This window comes from Trichomycterus rosablanca, chromosome 9 (genome assembly GCF_030014385.1).
Source record: "Trichomycterus rosablanca isolate fTriRos1 chromosome 9, fTriRos1.hap1, whole genome shotgun sequence".
NCBI classification, from domain to species: Eukaryota; Metazoa; Chordata; class Actinopteri; order Siluriformes; family Trichomycteridae; genus Trichomycterus; species Trichomycterus rosablanca.
In genome coordinates, this window is record NC_085996.1 from 19,600,746 (window position 1) to 19,623,121 (window position 22,376).

The following is a 22,376-nucleotide window of genomic DNA, read 5'->3' on the forward strand; positions in this document are numbered from 1 at the left end:
TGCTCACTGCCCCCATAAGCAACGCAGTCCAGAACCGGGGCTGCATGTCAGTATGAAGATGGATTATGTAAAAATGTTGTTTGCACTATTGAGAAGAAATGACGGTGTAAGACCCATTATATTTTTTATAGGTGCAACCCTGACCGCCTACCCCACCCCCGCTCAGCTAAACACCTGCCATCCCACCCTATGCCCTCGGCCAACCCGCCAGCCCAGGGTGTTCCTTATTTCCAGGTCTGAAAGTTGGCAACCCTAATTGACACTGACCTTATATTATACTTCAATTTGTGTTTACAATATGTAAAAAGGCTAAAGCTGCTAAGGGTTTAAACTATTCCAATATAAAAACAGCCCTGCATAAAAACTGTAGATAAATTTAGTTCATATTTTTATTCGTTTTCCATGTATGTCCTCCCGCTTTATCGCACGCACTCTCTCATATCAATACTGGTTAAAAGCGCAGTCCGTTCAGACTCCATTTTGTAAACAGACATACAGGATAAACAGAAGGTTTGCGTCGATTGGCCGTTAACTTTCACAAGCAGTTTAAAAATCCTCCGCTATCCAATCAGAAAAACGATCAGTTTAAAAACAGAATGGCAGTAGCCAATGAGCGAGCTTGGCGCCATCACAGGGGCTACGGGTTGAGCAGTCAGAGGGAGGAACGAGCTGAGTGCCCAAACGGTGGTTTTTCCACCCGTATTTAATTATTTTTTTATCGCCTTAAAGGGAAACAAACCTGTTTAACCTAGTGAAGATATACGTTTTCTTCAGCAAAAAGGTAAGAACAACCGACTCAGTGTTTTTGAAGTGGTTTAATGTGTAAAAGTATTTGTTAAAAAAAAGTATTGGTAGTAAGGATATAGAGCTACGATAGCCTGTTAGCACAGTCCCGTTATGTTGAGCTACACTGAGTAACATTGTAGCTACAGAGTAACTAACATTCTAGAATTCTTAATAACCAAGTTATTAAGTAACGCTACATAACGTTTGTAATACGTCTGTAATAATATATGTAAAGCAGATTTAAATTAACATATCATTAGTGTTTTTATATGTATGGGCGTTAGTTATAATATAAACCAAGAAGCAGTGTATGTAATGTAGCTTTAGCATGTTTAACCGAGTTATTTAATAAAACATGAATATTTTAAGTGTTTCAAATGCATGAGGACAGCTTCTATTTGTAAGTGTTAGCTGATTGCTGACAGGAAAGCGTTGCGCCTCGCGCCCTTTCACTGCTCGCTAACCGATTGACTTCATGCTGAAACTTACTTGAACGCACGGTTACGACTGGGGGTCAGTTATTGCACACAGGTGCTAACTGGATGATCGGGTCTGAACAGTAACACATTACTGTCAGTGTTACTTTAGAGTTCTTTTTGCTGGTTTCCAGTGGAATGAAGTCCTCACGCTGTGTAGATGCCGTGAATCAGGAGCTTCTAGTCAATGCATTTGAATACATGACGTTTTCCCTCCATGTGGCTTTTGCTCGAATCGATTCGTTAAAGGAGCAGCATCGGGCCTCTATCCGAAAGCCTGCATTGCATTTTGACTAAGAACTAAAAATAATATAAATGATTTGTGACTCAAATACATAGATTAGATAATTGACCATTAACCGTATGGACCTACATATTCATATAAGACAATGTTGTTGTTTGAAAATGCTCTAATAAATGGGACAAGATGCAAGATGTTTTGAAAGTGTTTATGTCCTCTGTGGAAATACAACCATTCATTTGATCTGACACTTAAAGCTCCACCTTGTCCATTTGAAGTCAAACCCTTAATCTCAGGTTTAACCCAGGTGTTGGACATGTGTTCACTTTACTAGATTTCCTCTAACCACATAAAAGCCACAGCTGGAATGTTTGGTTGTTTGTCTGTTGGAGAATACTTAGAATGTTTTTATGACAGCATTGCATTGCATCAAGTTTCTTTGCATCCCACTTAATGTTTTTATTTGAAAGATGATACAGTAGACCCTTGAAAAATTCAATTGGTTCCAGAGGGCTGTTCTTAAGTCAAAATATTTGTTAGTTAAACCTATTTTTTCTATAAGATAGATAGATAGATACTTTATTTATCCCGAAGGAAATTATTGTACGGTGACCTCCCAAACCACCCCCTTACCTAACCCTTCTAATGTCTTAAATGGTCTTTTTTGTTATAAATACAAGCATATTTTCCCTTAATCTTAAATTACAGAATATACATTACTGTAATAAACAAAATACAGTAGTACTGTACATAAAACACACACCACATTTCAGTACGTGTGCTTTACTATACACCATAATAAATAAATTTAATAAAATGTATCTACCAGAAACAACAATAACTCATATTTCTCTATTATTTCCTTCTTTATTTCAGTAGTGTTGTATTTTGTATGTGTAATTGCACGAAAGAAAGAATACTTTACTGAGCCGAGTTCCTTCTTCTCTCTCACTCGCTGTCCCCTCTGTCTGATACACAGTGACAGCTAGGAGTAATTATACAACAACAAATGTAATAGATTTGTTCATTTTCTCAACACTGCGCTCTCTCTGCACCTTCTTTGAGGACATTTTAATATTGAATTTTACAAAATATAAAGAAAACACCGGAAATACACTGTCTGCTTTCCGAATGTTCGCTGTGAATGTATTTAAAGTAAATCAAACAAATGCTAATTTATTTGACATGACAAGAGTTAATACTTATCTAGAAGATAATAGAAACCCTTTTCAAAAGCTATTGAAAGGGCAACAAAACAGCTGGTGTAAAGACTACAGCATTTAACATTGTTTGAGCTCATTAGGGACAGTCCTGTCAGCACTTTTCACACAGGCCCTGCTGACATCACAGCTTTGTTGTCAGCACCACATTGGCAACACCACACAAGCTCCTATATGATGAACATGTTGCATTTTATCTTCATTAACCGTTTTATCCTGGTCTGTCCTTTCATGCCCCCAGTGTGTTTGGGTGGTGCCAGACTAACTGCAGTGACACTAACCAGATACAGACTTTAACATAGCATTTGAAATAAATCCTCAACAGTAGAACTGCCTGCTAATTAGAGTAGACGAGATCAGACAAACTGTGGCTATAAAAACCTGGTACAATACATGATAATTTGCCAGTAAATTGCCATTCTCCACCACATGTCCTCACATTCTGTTGTTTATTTCTTTTTCTCAGGCTGATATCTGCCTTTAGTTATTCATATAATCCCACATGGATTTATTTCCTATAACCCAAGTTTACCATTGAATTCTAGAGATTTATGGTTATCAAGCAGGACTGTGACCCATATCTGTAAAATTTGTTTGTTTATTAGGATTTTAACGTCATGTTTTACACTTTTGGTTACATTCATGACAGGAACGGTAGTTACTCATCAGACAAGATTCATCAGTTCACACAAGGTTATATCAAACACAGTCATGGACAATTTAGTATCTCCAATTTACCTCACTTGCATGTCTTTGGACTGTGGGAGGTAACCGGAGCACCCGGAGGAAACCCACACAGACACGGGGGAGAACATGCAAACTCCACACAGAAAGGACCCGGACCGCTTTTGCTGTGAGTCAACAGTGCTTCCCACTATCTGTAAAATTAGTTTGGGCTATTAACTGGAAGACTGTTGGTTCAAATCCAGGCTCTGCTATGCAGCCACTGTTGGGTCCTTGAGCAAGGCCCTTAACCCTATCTGTTCCAGGGGCGCCGTACGATGGCTGCGAGTTGCATTATATTTAGAATAACAGCTCAATTTTTTGTGTGACCCTTTTATACATTAGTGCATTTTCTGGATTTTTAAAGTCACACATGGTGGTGGCTTGTGGGTAGAGGTCGGCTAAAATTTTGCACATGTAATAAAGTTGTAATTAAATCACAAACTAGCTGCTGTTGACTGGGTGTTCTTGCAGCTAGTTAAGTGGGTGCCACATTTTCTGTAATAATGATTTCAGTAATGATCTCATGTCAGTAAAGGTGGTCTGTAGCCTAGTGGAAAGGATGACTTTGGAAGCTAGGTAATGAGCAAAAGGTGTATTGATAAAGGTACACAGCTTATGTTGTAAAGGTATTATAAAAGTCTTAAATGTTATTATAGCTTTTAAATTCTCAAGTACCCAACAAAATTAAGTCTAAAAAATATAGAAATTAACACACAAATAATATTTGACAATATGTGAACTTGCAGAACCTGGCACATCTGTGCCCTAAGCTGAATATTATGTAGTAATTTTGCCTAAAAAGTAATGATACCAATGGTATAGTGCTACCATACTAAAGCAGTTTAGTATGGTAGAATGCCATTTGGAAAGTGGCATACATTTTAACTGTAAACAATGCTGCTTCATATTTCTTTATAACACAAGTATTACACAAAGTCCTGGGTGCCAACACTTATACTTTATTTGTCACATTTACAGTAGAGATGTACCGATCAGGGTTTTTGGCACCGATTTCGATCTCCGATCTCCTTTCAGGGCGATCGGCCGATAGCCGATTCCGATTGGGGTGGGGGTTAATGTTATCCAGTTCAGTCTGAAAAAAAAACTTCAAAAGAGCCTCACAGTGAAGATAAACCGGAGACAAACGCAACAGCGCGCGTGTGTGTGTTTGTGCCTTTAAGAGATGATCTGTTTAGTGTCGCTAAGTGATTCATGAGTCGATTCGTTTTCATGCGAAGCGTAAGTTCTTCTTCTCAGTTATCTCTCCGTGTTTACTGTTATTAATTAACTGTCGTGGTTTTAAATAAACACCAGATACTTCAGAACAGTTTGTGTGACTCTTTTACATTAAAAAGCTTAATTTAAAAGCTTAATTAAACTGCTATTACCACAGATCTGTAACCTAGTCCGACTCGTTCCGTCTAAAAGTTTTCTGATGATCCTAAAAGTTCAGCAGATGATCCTGAACTAACGAATTTGATAATGAATAAACTTTTGCCTCTGATTGGCTCTGTAACGTTTTCTGTTCTCATCTACAGTACATCACAAGTAAGAACCGCTTACGATTTACCAAAGTGAACCAGGAGTTTATATAATGTGCTGATAGAATCGGCTCAGATGTGACCGGGTTGAATTATCTTTTTAAAGTAAATATTTCAATCAGCAAAATTGCATCATATGTATGATGCACAACGTTAATGATGTTATTTTAGGTCATGAAGAGCTTTTACGGTGGTTTCTGTGTGATTGTTGATGAATTTTGATGTGATGGTTGGTGCTTCGTAGCTCAAAGTCTGGATCAATCCACTGAGCTGTTAAGCTTAACGTGATCTTTTATATATCACATGATCGGATCGGCTACATTTAGGAAATATCGGCCGATTGCCGATAGCATATTTTGATTAAAAATCGGCCGATACCGATTCACACTAAACAGATCATCTCTTAAAGGCACAAACACACACACGCGCGCTGTTGCGTTTGTCTCCGGTTTATCTTCACTGTGAGGCTCTTCCCAGTGGTGCGTTCGGCCTGTCTGGTATGTACATACAAACGTGATCGGCTTGGGTGGTGACCAAGTTCCCGTGATAAATTGCCATCCTGTCTGATGTGTGTAAATGCATTTTGCCATGTGATTTTGAGAAAGCCTGACCCACTGTGACTGACCAGAATAAAGAGTTGGTAAATTCTACACATGTGGATTTGGGTGTAACTTTTTCTATTTAAACTATTGGGATATTTGCAATCATGCCTCAATATAACAGTATAACTTTGCTTATCATCTTATTATCAATAATAATGTCTAAAAGAGCTTTATTACATTTATCTATATTTATTCTGCTCACAGGACTTACACTTACACTTTTACATCACTGCCACATGTGCTATCTTACAATGTAGCACTAAGGCAGGAAGACTGTTTTTTATATTTTAATGGGAAGCTAATTGCTTGTTGTTGCCAAAATGTGCATCTCTAGCTTGCAGAAAGAATTTTGTTGATGCCTGTAGACTTACAGCAGTGTAGTCACTAATATGTGTCCCTTCTAGTGAACTGTGCTGTAGAAGAAGATGCCAGCTTTCAGATTTCAGGTGGGCGACACTGTAATGGGCCGATGGCCCGGCAGCAACCTCTACTATGAGGTCAAAGTGCTCAGCCATTCTTCCAAAACTCAGCTCTACACTGTTATCTACAAAGATGGCACAGAACTGGAGCTGAAGGATGCGGATATCAAGGTATTAAACGTAACAATTTTTCTTCTAAATTTTCTGCTTTAAGACTGTGTTGTATGTGTTTAATCAGGACAAAAATTGGTATTCTTTAGTGGCCACACTTGTTGTCACTATATCATAATCAGTTAATACCTTCCATTTCAGAATATATGTAAAAATAGTTTGTTAAACTTGATTATAATTTCGAATAGCCAGTGCTGCTATTACAGATTTTTGTCAGATTAATATTATGCAACCTATTACTTGTAATAAATCAAACTATCATCTCTTTGCAGAGCCTAGCTGGATTTAAACAGCGCTCTGGACGCTCTCGCTCCCGGTCTCGCTCCACTTCACCAGCACGCACTCGTCGAGGTCGCTCACGTTCTCCAGCCCGAACACCCCGAAATTCCACATCTCGCAATGCAGAGACTGTCAGGGACAAGCTTAAAGAGGTTCTGGAAGTGCGCCTTACTCCAATAGTAAGAATCAGTTTCAATATTTCTTTTGTTTTATTTCATGCCCTTACAAGAAGTCATATTTCTTAATGCAATTTTATAATGTTCTTAGATTAAGATTTTTGTGCTTTACTCACAATGAGGGTAGAGTGGTGCTACATCACCAAAACATTTTTTATTGAGATTAGTTTAGCTGAGAAACCATCTATCCTACCTAGTTTATGTAGACAGCCTCATTAGCCATCTAGGTGCACGTGCTTGTAAAATGCTAACGTGCATTGTGACATGCAGGAAATGCTCAAGATGATGTTAAATAACTTGAGGTACTGCAAAATCGATGATGCCTGTGTGATGCCTACAAAAAGACTGAAAGTTGTGTGTGGGTTTTTTTTTGTTCCTTGCTATGCATTCCAAAGTTGGATTTAATCCAGACAATCTTGATTCGGTTTCTGGATATTTAAGAATAGCTGCAAACTTAGTGTAGCTTTCTATGATAGCTTGAGTGTTTCAAGATATTAAAAAGGTTTTAAATTGCCAGACTAGTTAGACATTCTCTTATCAGTCACACCAATATGCAGGTAGCATAAGGCAAGCTTATTGGTATAGCAACTTTCAAACACAGTGGCAGTTCAAAGTTCTTCACAGAGACATAGAAAAGTAAAATAATTATGAGATGGTAAACGGCTGCTTTTGTTAATGTTAATGTTTTTGCCTGTTTGCAGTAGTTTAAATCAACTGTAATGCCAGTATATCTGAGTTGATCTTTAGTTCCCAAAGCCCTGAAGTCAATAGACTAACATACAATTACCTCTGTCTTGCATACTTTATAGTTATTAGGCCTGTATGGATTAACTGACTGTTAACTGTTATACAATTAATAGCTTTCTATGGACTTTTGGACTAACATAGGTGATTTATTCAAATTATAATATACGATTTACACCGTTGTGCCAAAACATTAGGACCACGCTTCAACAAATGTTAACAGCAATGCCTATTGTTTAAACAGTTTAAAAATAAGGAAATATGATGCTATTTTTAATATAGGGTATTCATATTGGGATATTTTCTTAACATATTGTAGTTAGTGATATTACATGTGTTAAATGCTGCAGATATGATCAAGCAAAAAGACCTGAGTGATTTTGATCAGGGATAAATCGTTATTCCCAGGTGACTGGGTTGAAGTATTTCAGAAACAGCAAGATGTGCTCATATAGCTCTTTTCAACCAACATGGAATCGGTTCTGTTCCAGCTTGTGCTCTTAATTTTGAACCGTGTAACAAATGACAAATAGGTTTGGACGTAGGAACGGTCATTCCCAGCTGGAACCAAAAGATAGTAGGTTTTTCAGCGTGCACTGCGACAACGTCCATTCAAGGCAAGGCACACTCAAAGTTGTATTCAAAGACAGAATAAAAGTGAAAAGAATATCTAGTTCATAGAATATTGAAGTAGAAACATTCCACTATAAACAGATGAATTGGTAACAAGGGAGGGAATCATGACTGTGTATAAAAGAAGGATCCACCAAAGGCTGTCAGTGCAAGGGATGATGAGTCAACGCTTACTACTTTCAGTCAGTTTAAGAAGTGCATTTCTCAACACAAGATTGCAAATAATTTAGGTCTTTCACAACCTGTCATACAAAATATTATGAAAAGATTTAGGGAATTCGGAGAAATCTCAGATCTTAATGTGTGTAAACTTAAGTAACCGTAATTGGGTGATTACATCATAATTGCTAAAAAGCTTTCTTACTGTTACTTTTGGTTTTCAGGACATTTTTATTATTCAGTGCATATAAAACAAGCTAACGACTAAATCCCAACACATCATATTTCCATCTTGATCACATGGAAAAGGTAGTGTTTGTGTGCGTTTCCCCTATTTTGATGTTGGTGTACTGTAACAATGTGTCATTAATTTTTCCCTCTGTTTTAAGTGTATCCCTCATGTCCCTAATTGTTTCAGGCAATGCCAGTTTTGAACAATAGCAACAATAAGCATGAGAACAATGAGGAAAAGTATGAAGTGAACAGTGTAACCGAGGTGAGGATGTACTGTATTTTTGTTTATTTAGTAGACTATGGCTATGAAAAATTCAACATCTTTGCACTACCAATGTAAAATGTAGCTTGATAAATATAGTTTAAAGGCATAATATTCAACTAGTTAATACAAATCCCAGCTCACAGGTACCATTTATAAAGGAATAAAACTTGATTGGAAAAATTGATATAGTAAAGCATTACTTTATGTAGCTAAGAATGATATTAATGTCACACAGTAGTAATATAAAGACATTTTAATATAAAGACAGAACTATGAATAAAACAGAAACATGTATAAATGGATGAAATTTTTTCGGCTGCTCCTGTTAGGGTTCACCACAGCAGATCATTTGACTGCAATATTTGATTTGGCACAGTTTTTACACCAGAGGGCCCTTCTGACCCTCCTATTTATCCAAGCTTGAGAATAGCACTAATGATGCGTTGATTTGCATCTGGAACTATTTTAAATTATGCTTCTCAGTGACATGCTGCAATGGCCACTAACCTTCATACAACTGAGCAAGTGTCTGTGCATCTCCCTCTTTTGTTTGCTTGGTTGTAAAATTTATTCCATAACAATACTTTTATCTTATTTTATTTTAATTAAATTAAAGGTAGGAAGGCAGGAACCCTGTCAGGGTGCCAATCCTTTGCAGTTAATAAGGTCTGTGCAGATGCCCATCTTTCTGATAAAACAGATCTCTGTTCTACATAAGCACAAATTTTAAAATCCATAAGGACATAAATCATATATCAAGTTAACATACACATTTGTCCTATGTAATAGACTTGCTCATTAATAGTCTCATACAAGGCATTGTATTTATGTGCATGTTTTAAACAGAAAATTACCACTTTTATGTTTATTGCTGGTTGCTCAGTGGCTAGCACTGTCGCCTCACAGCTAGAAGGTCCTGGGTTTGATTCCCAGGTGTTCCCAGTTTCCTCCCACAGTCCAAAGACATGCAAGTAAGTTGAATTGAAGGTATTAAATTGTCCATGACTGTGTTTGACATTATAGACTTGAACTGATGAATCTTGTGTAACGAGTAACTCCCTGTCCTGTCATGAATGTAACCAAAGTGTGTAAAACATGACGTTAAAATCCTAATAAAATAAATATATAAATATTACTGCTGGTTGGATGTTAGCAAATGTTACCTGTTTTCTACCACTGATTTACCAGCACAGTTATTGTGAAATGATATTGAGTTAAATACAATTGCTATGCAAAATGAGACTTATGTGGTTCACATTTTTTAATAGAATGGAGAGAAAGAACCTGAGAACCAGGTAAGTGTTCGCTACAACCTCCGTCGCAGAAGGGACATAGGCCAGGGTGATGAGCCAGTCGTGGAGGTAGAGAAGAAGACTGAAGTCATCCAGTCACAGCCTACACCACTGCTGACCAGCAAGACTACTGAGCTAGAGTTTGGAGGGAGGATTGGTAAGAGGGCTAGCCATACTGGGTTGATGATTTTTAATATTTTAAATTTTTCAAGGCTTCATTGTAAATGTATTTTGAGATTAAATTACTCTTTTGCTTCAGGTGTGATGTTTTGGGTGCTGTTGCTTCCTGTGATGGTACTGGCCCTGCTTATTCTTTGCCGCCAAAAGGATGCTAGTCTCTCCAGCTTCCCTTTAATGCTTCCGCCACTTGAATCCCTCTGGGACTGGCAGGTCTTTGGAATTGTTCTCCTTTGGCTGCTCTTCCAGGCTGTCCTCTCCCTGCTCCCTATCGGCAAGGTATTTTTTTGTCGTCACATGATTCATGTAGGCTTGTGCTTAGGCACATGATCAGATTACCCATCGCCTTATTTTCTACAGGGCTTGTTAGCATCAGCTGGGCAGGCTAAATTGGATTACACATTAGGTATTGGGTACAGCTGTGAACTGAAGGGTTTTGTCCTGTGGGCAGCTTTGGGCTTGATCTACAGATTTACACTTTCGTATGAGAGCTTTTTATTCCACACATCATATCTAAAAGACAGCATGACCACATGTTCTGCTGTCTTTGTTTTATGTGTCTTCATATTTGTCTGCAGGATATGTCTGCAAAAACTCCTAAGTATCTACATTCAAATATTAAAATTTGGATTAAAATTGCTTCATTTCAGTCAGTATAAACACATATCAATATTAATAGAGATTATACTGCTCTAGACACCGCAGGTTGAGCTGTAGTACATACACTATATTGCCAAAAGTATTCGCTCGTCTGCCTTCTCACGCGTATGAACTTGAGTGACGTCTCATTCTTAATCCATAGGGTTTAATATGATCTTGGCACAACCTTTGCAGCTATAACAGCTTCAACTCTTCTGGGAAGGCTTTCCACAAGGTTTAGGAGTGTGTTTATGGGAATTTTTGACCAATCTTCCAGAAGCGCATTTGTGAGGTCAGACACTGATTGTTGGACAAGAAGGTCTTGCTCACAGTCTCCGCTCTAATTCATCCCAAAAGTGTTGTATCGGGTTGCGCAGTCATGTTGGAACAGGAAGGAGCCATCCCCAAACTGTTCCCACAAAGTCGGGAGCATGAAATTGTCCAAAATCTCTTGGTATACTGAAGCATTAAGAGTTCCTTTCACTGGAACTAAGGGGCCGAGCCCAACTCCTGAAAAACAACCCCACACCGTAATCCCCCCTCCACCAAACTTTACACTTGGCACAATGCAGTCAGACAAGTACCGTTCTCCTGGCATCCACCAAACCCAGACTCATCCATCGGATTGCCAGACGGAAAAGCGTGATTCTCACTCCAGAGAACACGTCTCCACTGCTGTGGAGTCCAGTGGCGACGTGCTTTACACAACTGCATCCGACGCTTTGCATTGCGCTTGGTGATGTAAGGCTTGGATGCAGCTGCTCGGCCATGGAAACCCATTCCATGAAGCTCTCTACACACTGTTTTTGAGTTAATCTGAAGGCCACATGGAGTTTGGAGGTCTGTAGCGATCGACTCTGCAGAAAGTTGGCGACCTCTGTGCACTATACACCTAGGCATCCGCTGACCCCGCTCTGTCATTTTATGTGGCTACCACTTCATAGCTGAGTTGCTGTTATTCCCAATCGCTTCCACTTTGTTATAATACCACTCACAGTTGACTGTGGAATATTTAGTAGCGAGGAAAATTCACGACTGGACTTGTTGCACAGGTGGCATCCTATCACGGTACCACGCTGGAATTCACTGAGCTCCTGAGAGCGACCCATTCTTTCACTAATGTTTGTAGAAGCAGTCTGCATGCCTAGGTGCTTGGTTTTATACACCTGTGACCATGGAAGTGATTGGAACACCTGAATTCAATGATTTGGATGGGTGAGTGAATACTTTTGGCAATATAGTGTTTGTGCTTATAAACCACTATATATAAATATTAAACATTGTGCACCTGATAGGCGGTTGAGGATTAGAACCTTATAAATAGCAAAGATTTTTAACCTGCCAAATTGGTTTCTTTTGATTCACAAGGTGAAGATGTATCTGTTCTTTATGTGTATGTAAGCAAGTGTGCTGTTGGAACAAAAAGCATGCAATCCTGGTTAGAAGAACGAATTTTTTTTGCTTTAAAGATACAGCCATTAGGGTGGCTCAGTGCTGTAGCTGCTAGTGTGGGGGCCACACAGAAGCTTCCTTACTGTCTGTGATTAGCATGTTTCTCCTGTGTCTTTCTTCTTGATACTCCTTTTCCCTTTTGCCTCCTAAAAGCATACACACTCGATTGCCTACTTTAAATTGACTTTTGATATAAGCTAGTGAATGGTTAAGTGTGCAACAGATAGGAATAATTTCAGGGGTGTATCCCTGCCTTGCACCCAGTTTTCCAATAAATGAAGGTGGAATATTTGAAAAGTAAGCTAGACTGCTGTTTTCTTACTGAGACTCATGGATCATATCTTCTTTTCTTCCCAAGGTTGTTGATGGAATGCCTCTGAAAAATAAAGTGCTGAAATACAGGATCAATGGTAAAAAAAAAGAAATATTTTTTAGCAGCAATGTATGTTGTATTGAAGATATTTTTACCTGCATTTAAATTATATTATTTTGAGATGCATTTAAAGAATGACTGTAATAAACATAAAATTCTATTAAAATCTTTTAGGCTTCTGTGCTCTTCTCATCAGTGGACTAGCAGTAGGTGCTGCTGTACATTATGGCCTGGATTTTACTTACATTCATGCCCATTTCCTGCAGTTTTACCTCTCAGCCCTTCTAGTTTCCACCCTTCTCAGTATCTATTTGTTTATCCGCTCCCGCTGGGCCTCTGATGATGAGCGTGCCCCTGCTGGCAATTCCGGTATGCTACTATCTCTGTATTGAATTTTACCAAAGCTGTTAGTTTATAATGAGTAAGACATTTAATATTTTGTTTATATTGTCTTACTGTCTTCCGTGGTCAGGTTACGTGATATATGACTTCTTCATGGGGTGCGAGTTGAACCCACGTATCAAAAACTTTGATATCAAGTTTTTCTGTGAAATGCGGCCTGGACTTATTGGTTGGGTGAGTAAAAGTCCAAAGTATTACTTTAAAAAATGCCTAGTTTTACTTTTCAGAACCTCATTATTATATAAAAAAACTTCATCCTCATTTAGCAACAAAGCCTAATCAGAGCAGACAAATGCTAATTTCACAGAGCAAGTACAGTGCTGTAAAAAAGTATTTGCCCCTCTTCAAGATTTTTCAATGTTAATATAAGATAGAAGACAACAACTAAACAACAATACAGCTTTAAAATGATCATTAAAATGATTAAAGACAAATATTATTTAAAATCTATATCACCCATTTAAAAAAGTAACTGTAATCTTAAACCTAATAACTGGTTGTTGCTCTTTGGCAGTAACAACTGCAATCAATCGCTTGTGATGACTAGCGATAAATCCTTTATATCACTGTAGTGGGATTTAGGCCCACTCTCTTGTTTGTTAGAATTTTTATCTTTGAGAGTTTACAAGCATGAACCGCCTTGTTTAAGGTCTTTCCACAGGATCTCAGGAGTTTGATTCGGCCACTGCAAAATGTTCATTTTGTTTCTTCTGAGCCATTCAAAGGTGGACTTGCTTATGTGCTTCTGATCTTTGTCCTATTGCATATAACCCTACTGCACTTGAGCATTAGGTCACAAACTGAAGGGTGGACATTCTCCTTTAGGATTTTTTGTCTAAGAGCACAATTTGTAAAGGTTCTGCAGATGCAAGGCAACTCCAAACCATCACCAACCATGTGTCACTGTTGATATGATGGTGGAATATGCAATAGGACCTGTGTCTTCCAGAAAGTTCCATCTTTAACTTATCAGTCAAAAAAATATATTCCTGAAAGTCTTCAATGTCATCTAGATATTTTTGGCAAAAGCAAGATGATTGTTTGTGTTCTTTTTGGTTAGAAGTGGTTGTCACATTGCAACTCTCCCATGGATGACATATTTGCCCAGTGTCTTTATTTTTGTTTAATCGTGTACCATGACCGTAACTAAGGCAAGTGAGGCCTGCAGTCCTTTAGATGATCATCTGGGCTCTTTGGTGACCATTTGGATGAGTTTTTAGTAAAATTTGACAGCCACTCCTGTCAAGGTTTATTACTGCTTTAAGTTTCTTATATTTGTGAATAATGGCTCTTATTGAGGAGTTGCTGGAGTCCCAGAGCCTTAGCAATGACTTTACCCTTCCTTGACCTGTAGATTTCAGTGACTTTGTTTCGTATCTGTATTTAAATCTCTTTAAAAAGTTCCATAAAGTGCTGCTTTATGAGACCGTCTAGCGTGCTTAACATTGCCAGACAGTCTTATTTAAGTGATGTTTAGATTTAACAGGTCTGGCAGCAATCATGTCTGGGTGTGACTAGGGCTGTCGCGGTGAAAGAATTTCCCCTTGCGATATTCAACCTGTCTCAATATCGCGGTATGCGGTGATATCGCCATTTTTTTTTTTGAAAATTACTTAATTAATCTGGATTTTAGAGCTATAGATTCAAGATTCAAAGCTTTATTGTCATATGTACAGTAGGAAACGTGTTTCCCTGTACAATGAAATTCTTATTTTGCTGTCCACACATGATGTAACAAAGTACAAAGATAATAATAAAATAAAATAAAATTAAGAAATAAAAGTTAGATATAGTAAAAAAAACACGCTGAGTATAAGTTATGTACATTGTGCAAGAAAAGAGCAGATATATTGCAATCAGACAATATACAGGGGTTGGACAAAATAACTGAAACACCTGGTTTTAGACCACAATAATTTATTAGTATGGTGTAGGGCCTCCTTTTGTGGCCAATACAGCGTCAATTCGTCTTGGAGATGACATATACAAGTCCTGCACAGTGGTCAGAGGGATTTTAAGCCATTCTTCTTGCAGGATAGTGGCCAGGTCACTACGTGATGCTGGTGGAGGAAAACGTTTCCTGACTCGCTTCTCCAAAACACCCCAAAGTGGCTCAATAATATTTAGATCTGGTGACTGTGCAGGCCATGGGAGATGTTCAACTTCACTTTCATGTTCATCAAACCAATCTTTCACCAGTCTTGCTGTGTGTATTGGTGCATTGTCATCCTGATACATGGCACCGCCATTGGATGCACATGGTCCTCCAGAATGGTTCGGTAATCCTTGGCAGTGACGCGCCCATCTAGCACAAGTATTGGGCCAAGGGAATGCCATGATATGGCAGCCCAAACCATCACTGATCCACCCCCATGCTTCACTCTGGGCATGCAACAGTCTGGGTGGTACGCTTCTTTGGGGCTTCTCCACACCGTAACTCTCCCGGATGTGGGGAAAACAGTAAAGGTGGACTCATCAGAGAACAATACATGTTTCACATTGTCCACAGCCCAAGATTTGCGCTCCTTGCACCATTGAAACCGACGTTTGGCATTGGCACGAGTGACCAAAGGTTTGGCTATAGCAGCCCGGCCGTGTATATTGACCCTGTGGAGCTCCCGACGGACAGTTCTGGTGGAAACAGGAGAGTTGAGGTGCACATTTAATTCTGCCGTGATTTGGGCAGCCGTGGTTTTATGTTTTTTGGATACAATCCGGGTTAGCACCCGAACATCCCTTTCAGACAGCTTCCTCTTGCGTCCACAGTTAATCCTGTTGGATGTGGTTTGTCCTTTTTGGTGGTATGCTGACATTACCCTGGATACCGTGGCTCTTGATACATCACAAAGACTTGCTGTCTTGGTCACAGATGCGCCAGCAAGACGTGCACCAACAATTTGTCCTCTTTTGAACTCTGGTATGTCACCCATAATGTTGTGTGCATTGCAATATTTTGAGCAAAACTGTGCTCTTACCCTGCTAATTGAACCTTCACACTCTGCTCTTACTGGTGCAATGTGCAATTAATGAAGATTGGCCACCAGACTGGTCCAATTTAGCCATGAAACCTCCCACAATAAAATGACAGGTGTTTCAGTTATTTTGTCCAACCCCTGTAGTTACATGTAAACTATATAAATATATATAGTTACTATATAAACGAGACAGCTTTAAGACCAATGAAATGCGTGTTTAATGTTAAATACAGAACAGAGCAGGGATGCACGTCTTTTCTCTATTAAAAAAGGTTTAAATTTAGCTTCTAGCCTAGGCTAGATAAACACTGTGAAACGAAAAAAAAGTGTTTAGGCTAAATATTTTAAACGCACATCTAATCAAAATATGGTAAAAAAAAAAAAATAGAATAAAGAATAAAGTCTGTAAGAGTTTAAACCTGCGTTATCATGCGCGCTAGAAGAACCAACATGTTCACCTGATGTGGTTTAGAGAGGATCTGAGTGGGGTAGCGATGTTCCTGACGTTACCGATGTTACACTAATACACACGTGTACTGATCCTGCATGCGACTTTACAGAGCAAAGCAAATCTAGCCTGGTTATTGCGCCACTATTAACTATCTATTTAGTAGATATAATTAAGTTAACAATATATACTACATTTTAAGTTATTATTCGTTTCAATACATTTTTATTCAACGAAAAAATACATTTAAATCATTCCAGCAAGCCAGCAAGAGAATATTTGCAGGCTGCAATTCCATATTAACCGTCATTAAGTGTTTTAGTACGCCGAGGCTGTTTAAATATAGTCTAAATTACAAGTATTTTATTGAGTGTGAACTCAATTTGATCATTAATAAACTTGCCTATAATTCCTGTTGCGATTGTTTACATTTTAAAACACAAAGCCTGACACTCAGCAGCAACGCATGCGAACAGGTTGCGGGAAAATGTCGCTCCTAGCTCATTTTCATTATGAATTTATTTAACATTTATTACGCCCGATTGTAAGCGTATAAAAAAAAAAAAGAGAAGAAAACGTGAATATCGCGGTGATGCGGTTGCTTGGCATGCCCTGCGGTTGGCTGGTCTATACCGCGATATTTCAAAATTGCGGTTAGCGCGACAGCCCTAGGTGTGACTAGTGAAATTGAACCCAGTTTTCAGTTGAATTTGGTTAACTGGTTGATTGAGTAGCTAAAGGGGCAATTCCATTTTTACCCAGGGCCAGGTAGGGCTGAAAAAGCATTTTTTCTTTAATAAATAAAATAATCATTTTAAAGAAGAAAAAAAAAGCATTTTGTGTTCTCCAAAGACAAGACAAGTCATTCAGGAAAGTGACTAAAATAGTTCTTAACTAAAAATAGTTCCTATCGCCAAACAATGTATTTTGTTTCCTAACTCAAATACCAGTGAATATGGAGGTAGGATTTTTCAAAGGGTCCCTCACAAAACCTGTCAATTAACCTCAATGCTGCAAAAGCCAAACATTTTTTATTGTTACCACCTCAAAGCTGAAAATGCCACATTGTACTAATCTTATTGATTTGTGGTGTCTTAATAATTTACCACTTTATCAATTACTTTTTCTTTTCATAATATTATGTACTAAGTCAAATGAGATCCTGCATGTAAAATAAGTGGATATAAATAACAACAGAAGTATATTTACTAATGAAAGAAAACTGATAATCTTTTCCTCTCACTTTATTTGTAGTCTGATAAACAAAATGAATCTTATATTTTGTAGGTTGTTATCAACTTTGCTATGTTAATGACTGAGATGAAACTCCAGAACCGTGATGCTCCATCTACAGCTATGCTTCTCGTGAATATCTTTCAGTTGCTTTGGGTTGCTGATGGACTTTGGCATGAGGTACTGTTAATCTCATGCAGTTGTACAGACTGGCTCTTTCCTTTGTAGTGTTTGCTGAGGTAATGGCTCATGGCTATGGACTCAAATCTGTCTTTGTGCGTTTTAGGAAAAACTTCTATCCATGATGGATATAGTGTATGATGGCTTTGGGTTTATGCTGGCATTTGGAGATCTGGCTTGGGTTCCATTTACTTTCACTTGTCAGTCATACTACCTTGCCACTCACCCCAGCGACCTCTCTGTGTTCTGGATCATTGCCATAATCTTAATGAATGGTAAGTCAGTTTATTTTTGTTAAAATTATATTTACAGTGTATCACAAAAGTAAGTACACCCCTCACATTTCTGCAAATATTTCATTATATCTTTTCATGGGACAACACTATAGACATGAAACTTGGATATAACTTAGAGTAGTCAGTGTACAGCTTGTATAGCAGTGTAGATTTACTGTCTTCTGAAAATAACTCAACACACAGCCATTAATGTCTAAATAGCTGGCAACATAAGTGAGTACACCCCACAGTGAACATGTCCAAATTGTGCCCAAATGTGTCGTTGTCCCTCCCTGGTGTCATGTGTCAAGGTCCCAGGTGTAAATGGGGAGCAGGGCTGTTAAATTTGGTGTTTTGGGTACAATTCTCTCATACTGGCCACTGGATATTCAACATGGCACCTCATGGCAAAGAACTCTCTGAGGATGTGAGAAATAGAATTGTTGCTCTCCACAAAGATGGCCTGGGCTATAAGAAGATTGCTAACACCCTGAAACTGAGCTACAGCATGGTGGCCAAGGTCATACAGCGGTTTTCCAGGACAGGTTCCACTCGGAACAGGCTTCGCCAGGGTCGACCAAAGAAGTTGAGTCCACGTGTTCGGCGTCATATCCAGAGGTTGGCTTTAAAAAATAGACACATGAGTGCTGCCAGCATTGCTGCAGAGGTTGAAGACGTGGGAGGTCAGCCTGTCAGTGCTCAGACCATACGCCGCACACTGCATCAACTCGGTCTGCATGGTCGTCATCCCAGAAGGAAGCTGACGCACAAGAAAGCCCGCAAACAGTTTGCTGAAGACAAGCAGTCCAAGAACATGGATTACTGGAATGCCCTGTGGTCTGACGAGACCAAGATAAACTTGTTTGGCTCAGATGGTGTCCAGCATGTGTGGCGGCGCCCTGGTGAGAAGTACCAAGACAACTGTATCTTGCCTACAGTCAAGCATGGTGGTGGTAGCATCATGGTCTTGGGCTGCATGAGTGTTGCTGGCACTGGGGAGCTGCAGTTCATTGAGGGAAACATGAATTCCAACATGTACTGTGACATTCTGAAACAGAGCATGATCCCCTCCCTTCGAAAACTGGGCCTCATGGCAGTTTTCCAACAGGATAACGACCCCAAACACAACCTCCAAGATGACAACTGCCTTGCTGAGGAAGCTGAAGGTAAAGGTGATGGACTAAACCCAATTGAGCACCTGTGGCGCATCCTCAAGTGGAAGGTGGAGAAGTTCAAGGTGTCTAACATCCACCAGCTCCGTGATGTCATCATGGAGGAGTGGAAGAGGATTCCAGTAGCAACCTGTGCAGCTCTGGTGAATTCCATGCCCAGGAGGGTTAAGGCAGTGCTGGATATTAATGGTGGTCACACAAAATATTGACACTTTGGGCACAATTTGGACATGTTCACTGTGGGGTGTACTCACTTATGTTGCCAGCTATTTAGACATTAATGGCTGTGTGTTGAGTTATTTTCAGAAGACAGTAAATCTACACTGCTATACAAGTTGTACACTGACTACTCTAAGTTATATCCAAGTTTCATGTCTATAGTGTTGTCCCATGAAAAGATATAATGAAATATTTGCAGAAATGTGAGGGGTGTACTCACTTTTGTGATACACTGTATATGCTTGCAAATATTTGGAATGATTTGAGTGTCAGTCATTGCCTTGACTGTGTTTTCTTTTCTGCTTTTTTACAGCGATTGGTTATTACATTTTTCGCAAAGCCAACTCTGAGAAATATTACTTCAGAAGAAATCCATACAGTCTTTCCTTGTCTCGTATGTATTTTCAGTTTGTAACATTTTCAACATTTTCAATTTTTATTAAGTTAACCATGGTAAACAATGGTTTTGTTGACTACTTTATCAGATTTAAAAACAATTCCAACTGGTACCGGAAAGAATCTCATCGCATCTGGTTTGTGGGGTTTTGTACGCCATCCAAATTATCTAGGTGACATCATTATGGCTGTGGCCTGGTCCTTGTCATGTGGTAAGTAATTAAGTGTGTATCGTTATTATTATATTAGCCTTGTACTTGTGCTAGAATTTTCTCATAATATGTTCCTGTTCTCTAATACAGGTTTCAATCATGTGATCCCATATTTCTACCTGTTCTACTTGATCCTCTTGCTGGTGCATCGAGAAGCACGGGATGAGCACCAGTGTAGGAAAAAGTATGGCTCTGCATGGGAGGAGTACTGCAAAACAGTGCCTTATCGTATCTTTCCTGGAATTTATTGAGAACCCTTACATGGACATTTGGGACATGCTAAATTTCCCGGGCACAATCTGAAAGAAAACTAGCCAAAGTCTGTGGGTAATGAAACAACTGAGAAGCAGCTATTTGGATCCCAAAAAAATATTTAACCGTGCTTGAATTCAGATCAGTTGTTTTTTAAGAATATATTAGTTAAAGTGTGAATGATGCTCTAGTTTTAAGCTCTGGTTTGTAAATTAATGTACATATGTTTTTATACTCAAGCAATTTCTGCCTTTTTTGCATAGCATCCCACCTTCAAAGCAATATCTCCCATAGTGAAGTATGAAAACATTAGAAATATTTTGCTTTGTCTTTTGTAATAATACAGTTTGGACTATAATGATTTTGTTCATTTTATTTAATGGGATATGAATTCTGCTGGTAAGCGTTTTATAATTTTTTTAATGCTAATTTATTTTGCTTTATTTGTATACTATAAACAGTAAACCTGTCTCAGGACTAGTGCTTTGTAAGAAAGAAACAGAAATATTGTTTCAATTTTGTATATAAGGCATTCTTTTTAAAAGACTGTGGTAAATGTCTTAATTGAAGTAATAAAATTGGGCTCTGCGACTTGGAGGACTTGAAGTTTTAACCTAAAAACTGCAGCTAATATGGGGTGGCATAATTAATTATCAGTACAGTAAGATATATTTTTCAACAAAGAATATTAATGTGCTTCTAATTCTAATGTAAATGTTTTTCATTTTGTTTATATGCAGCTTTATTGTAAATTAAGCAACTAAAAGGTGCACATTCGGTGTAAACCAAGCCAGGGGTTTAACTACAGGGGTGGGCAGGTGCACTGGGGCCCTACATGACATGAACTTAACCACTCACCTCACCTTAATTTCACTTACCTTTAATTCATTATATATACTGTATATATGTATATATACATTTTTTGTACTGGGGCCCATGAGCTTCTAGTTACACCACTGGGCAGAGCAGCCCATAACCCCTGTATCTCAAGCACTCAAGTTTTAAATCCTAGGTGGTGCTATGGTCCTGGCATGCTATCAGCAGGGTTTTATCTCTTCTGTACAGTTGTGACCTCTGCTGTCCAGTTGGGGCACATGTACTAGCAAAGCGGGCAGACGAGTAAAGAGATGCAACCCACCTCTGTCAGGACAGCAGTAGTACAAGTGGCAAGAGAATTTCAGTAGTGGAATTGGCAGCAATTAGACCACACAAATAATAAAACCATTGTATTATTAATTTAAACTACAGTTGTTTTAATAACTAGTTATATAAATTATTAAAATATCTGTAGTGCCTATGAACTCCGTTTTAACTTGTAAGGAATAATTTGCATAGAAAAAGAATATGGATGTTAGTATATTCAGTTACCTGTAGCAAGTCAGTATTTTGAAGAATGGCCAGTTAATCCAATAAAGTGATGATGAGCTGTTGTAAACCTTTTTTTGCCAAAATGCCACTGTCTAATCTAGACTGGCTCGTACTGTGTACTTTTTTCAAGAATGAATGTTTGCTGTTGGTAATTTGCAGAATCATTATTTTTTTATTAACAGCAATGCAAAGAGTTGTGATTTGTTATGTGGATAATAATTTGCACATTTTCCAGTAACATGAGCTTTGTGAGACAATGTAATACAACATAAGCTTCACAGAATGTTCTGTTTGTCTTTTATTAATAGCCGTATAAAATTAATCAAAAGCCACACTCACACTGGGCTGTTTAAAAGTGTCCGGTTTTTAACTTGTGACTCTTATTATATGTTATTAGCTTAAATATAGTAATGATAATTGTTTCTAGTCTGCACAACTTGCACTGTCCTAGATAAGATATATACATACATAAGCCAAGCTTTGCATTGTTTAAAATGATAAGAAAAAAAAGAAAGTGGTTTATGTATTTTGTATTTCGATCCCTCCATCAGATTGGATAGCAAGCATCTGTGAACAGCCATATTCAGATCTCTCCACAAACAAAGTGGACTTTGGCTGGAAATTGTAAAGAATACATTT

The 22,376-nt window shown here is 38.4% G+C and overlaps 1 protein-coding gene across 1 annotated transcript; it reads left to right on the forward strand.

Annotated features, from left to right (window-relative positions):
- The first annotated feature begins 708 nt into the window (after positions 1 to 708).
- Positions 709 to 22,020, forward strand: lbr (lamin B receptor). The gene is made up of 14 exons (XM_063001227.1): positions 709 to 781; positions 5,997 to 6,182; positions 6,455 to 6,640; positions 8,592 to 8,669; positions 9,941 to 10,121; positions 10,224 to 10,420; positions 12,591 to 12,642; positions 12,780 to 12,974; positions 13,078 to 13,181; positions 17,718 to 17,843; positions 17,950 to 18,118; positions 19,823 to 19,903; positions 19,995 to 20,117; positions 20,208 to 22,020. The coding sequence occupies exons 2-14, from the start codon at positions 6,018 to 6,020 to the stop codon at positions 20,366 to 20,368; spliced, it is 1,818 nt and encodes a 605-aa protein (XP_062857297.1). The 5' UTR covers positions 709 to 781; positions 5,997 to 6,017; the 3' UTR covers positions 20,369 to 22,020.
- Positions 22,021 to 22,376: the final 356 nt, after the last annotated feature.

What these genes read in the sequence shown, in the direction of transcription:
- lbr (XM_063001227.1), top strand. Translation starts at nt 6,018, where the DNA reads ATGCCAGCTTTCAGATTTCAGGTGGGCGACACTGTAATGGGCCGATGG. An exon ending in TGCCCCTGCTGGCAATTCCG is followed by an intron (nt 12,975 to 13,077) that starts GTATGCTACTAT and finishes TTCCGTGGTCAG; the next exon opens with GTTACGTGATATATGACTTC. An exon ending in CTGATGGACTTTGGCATGAG is followed by an intron (nt 17,844 to 17,949) that starts GTACTGTTAATC and finishes TGTGCGTTTTAG; the next exon opens with GAAAAACTTCTATCCATGAT.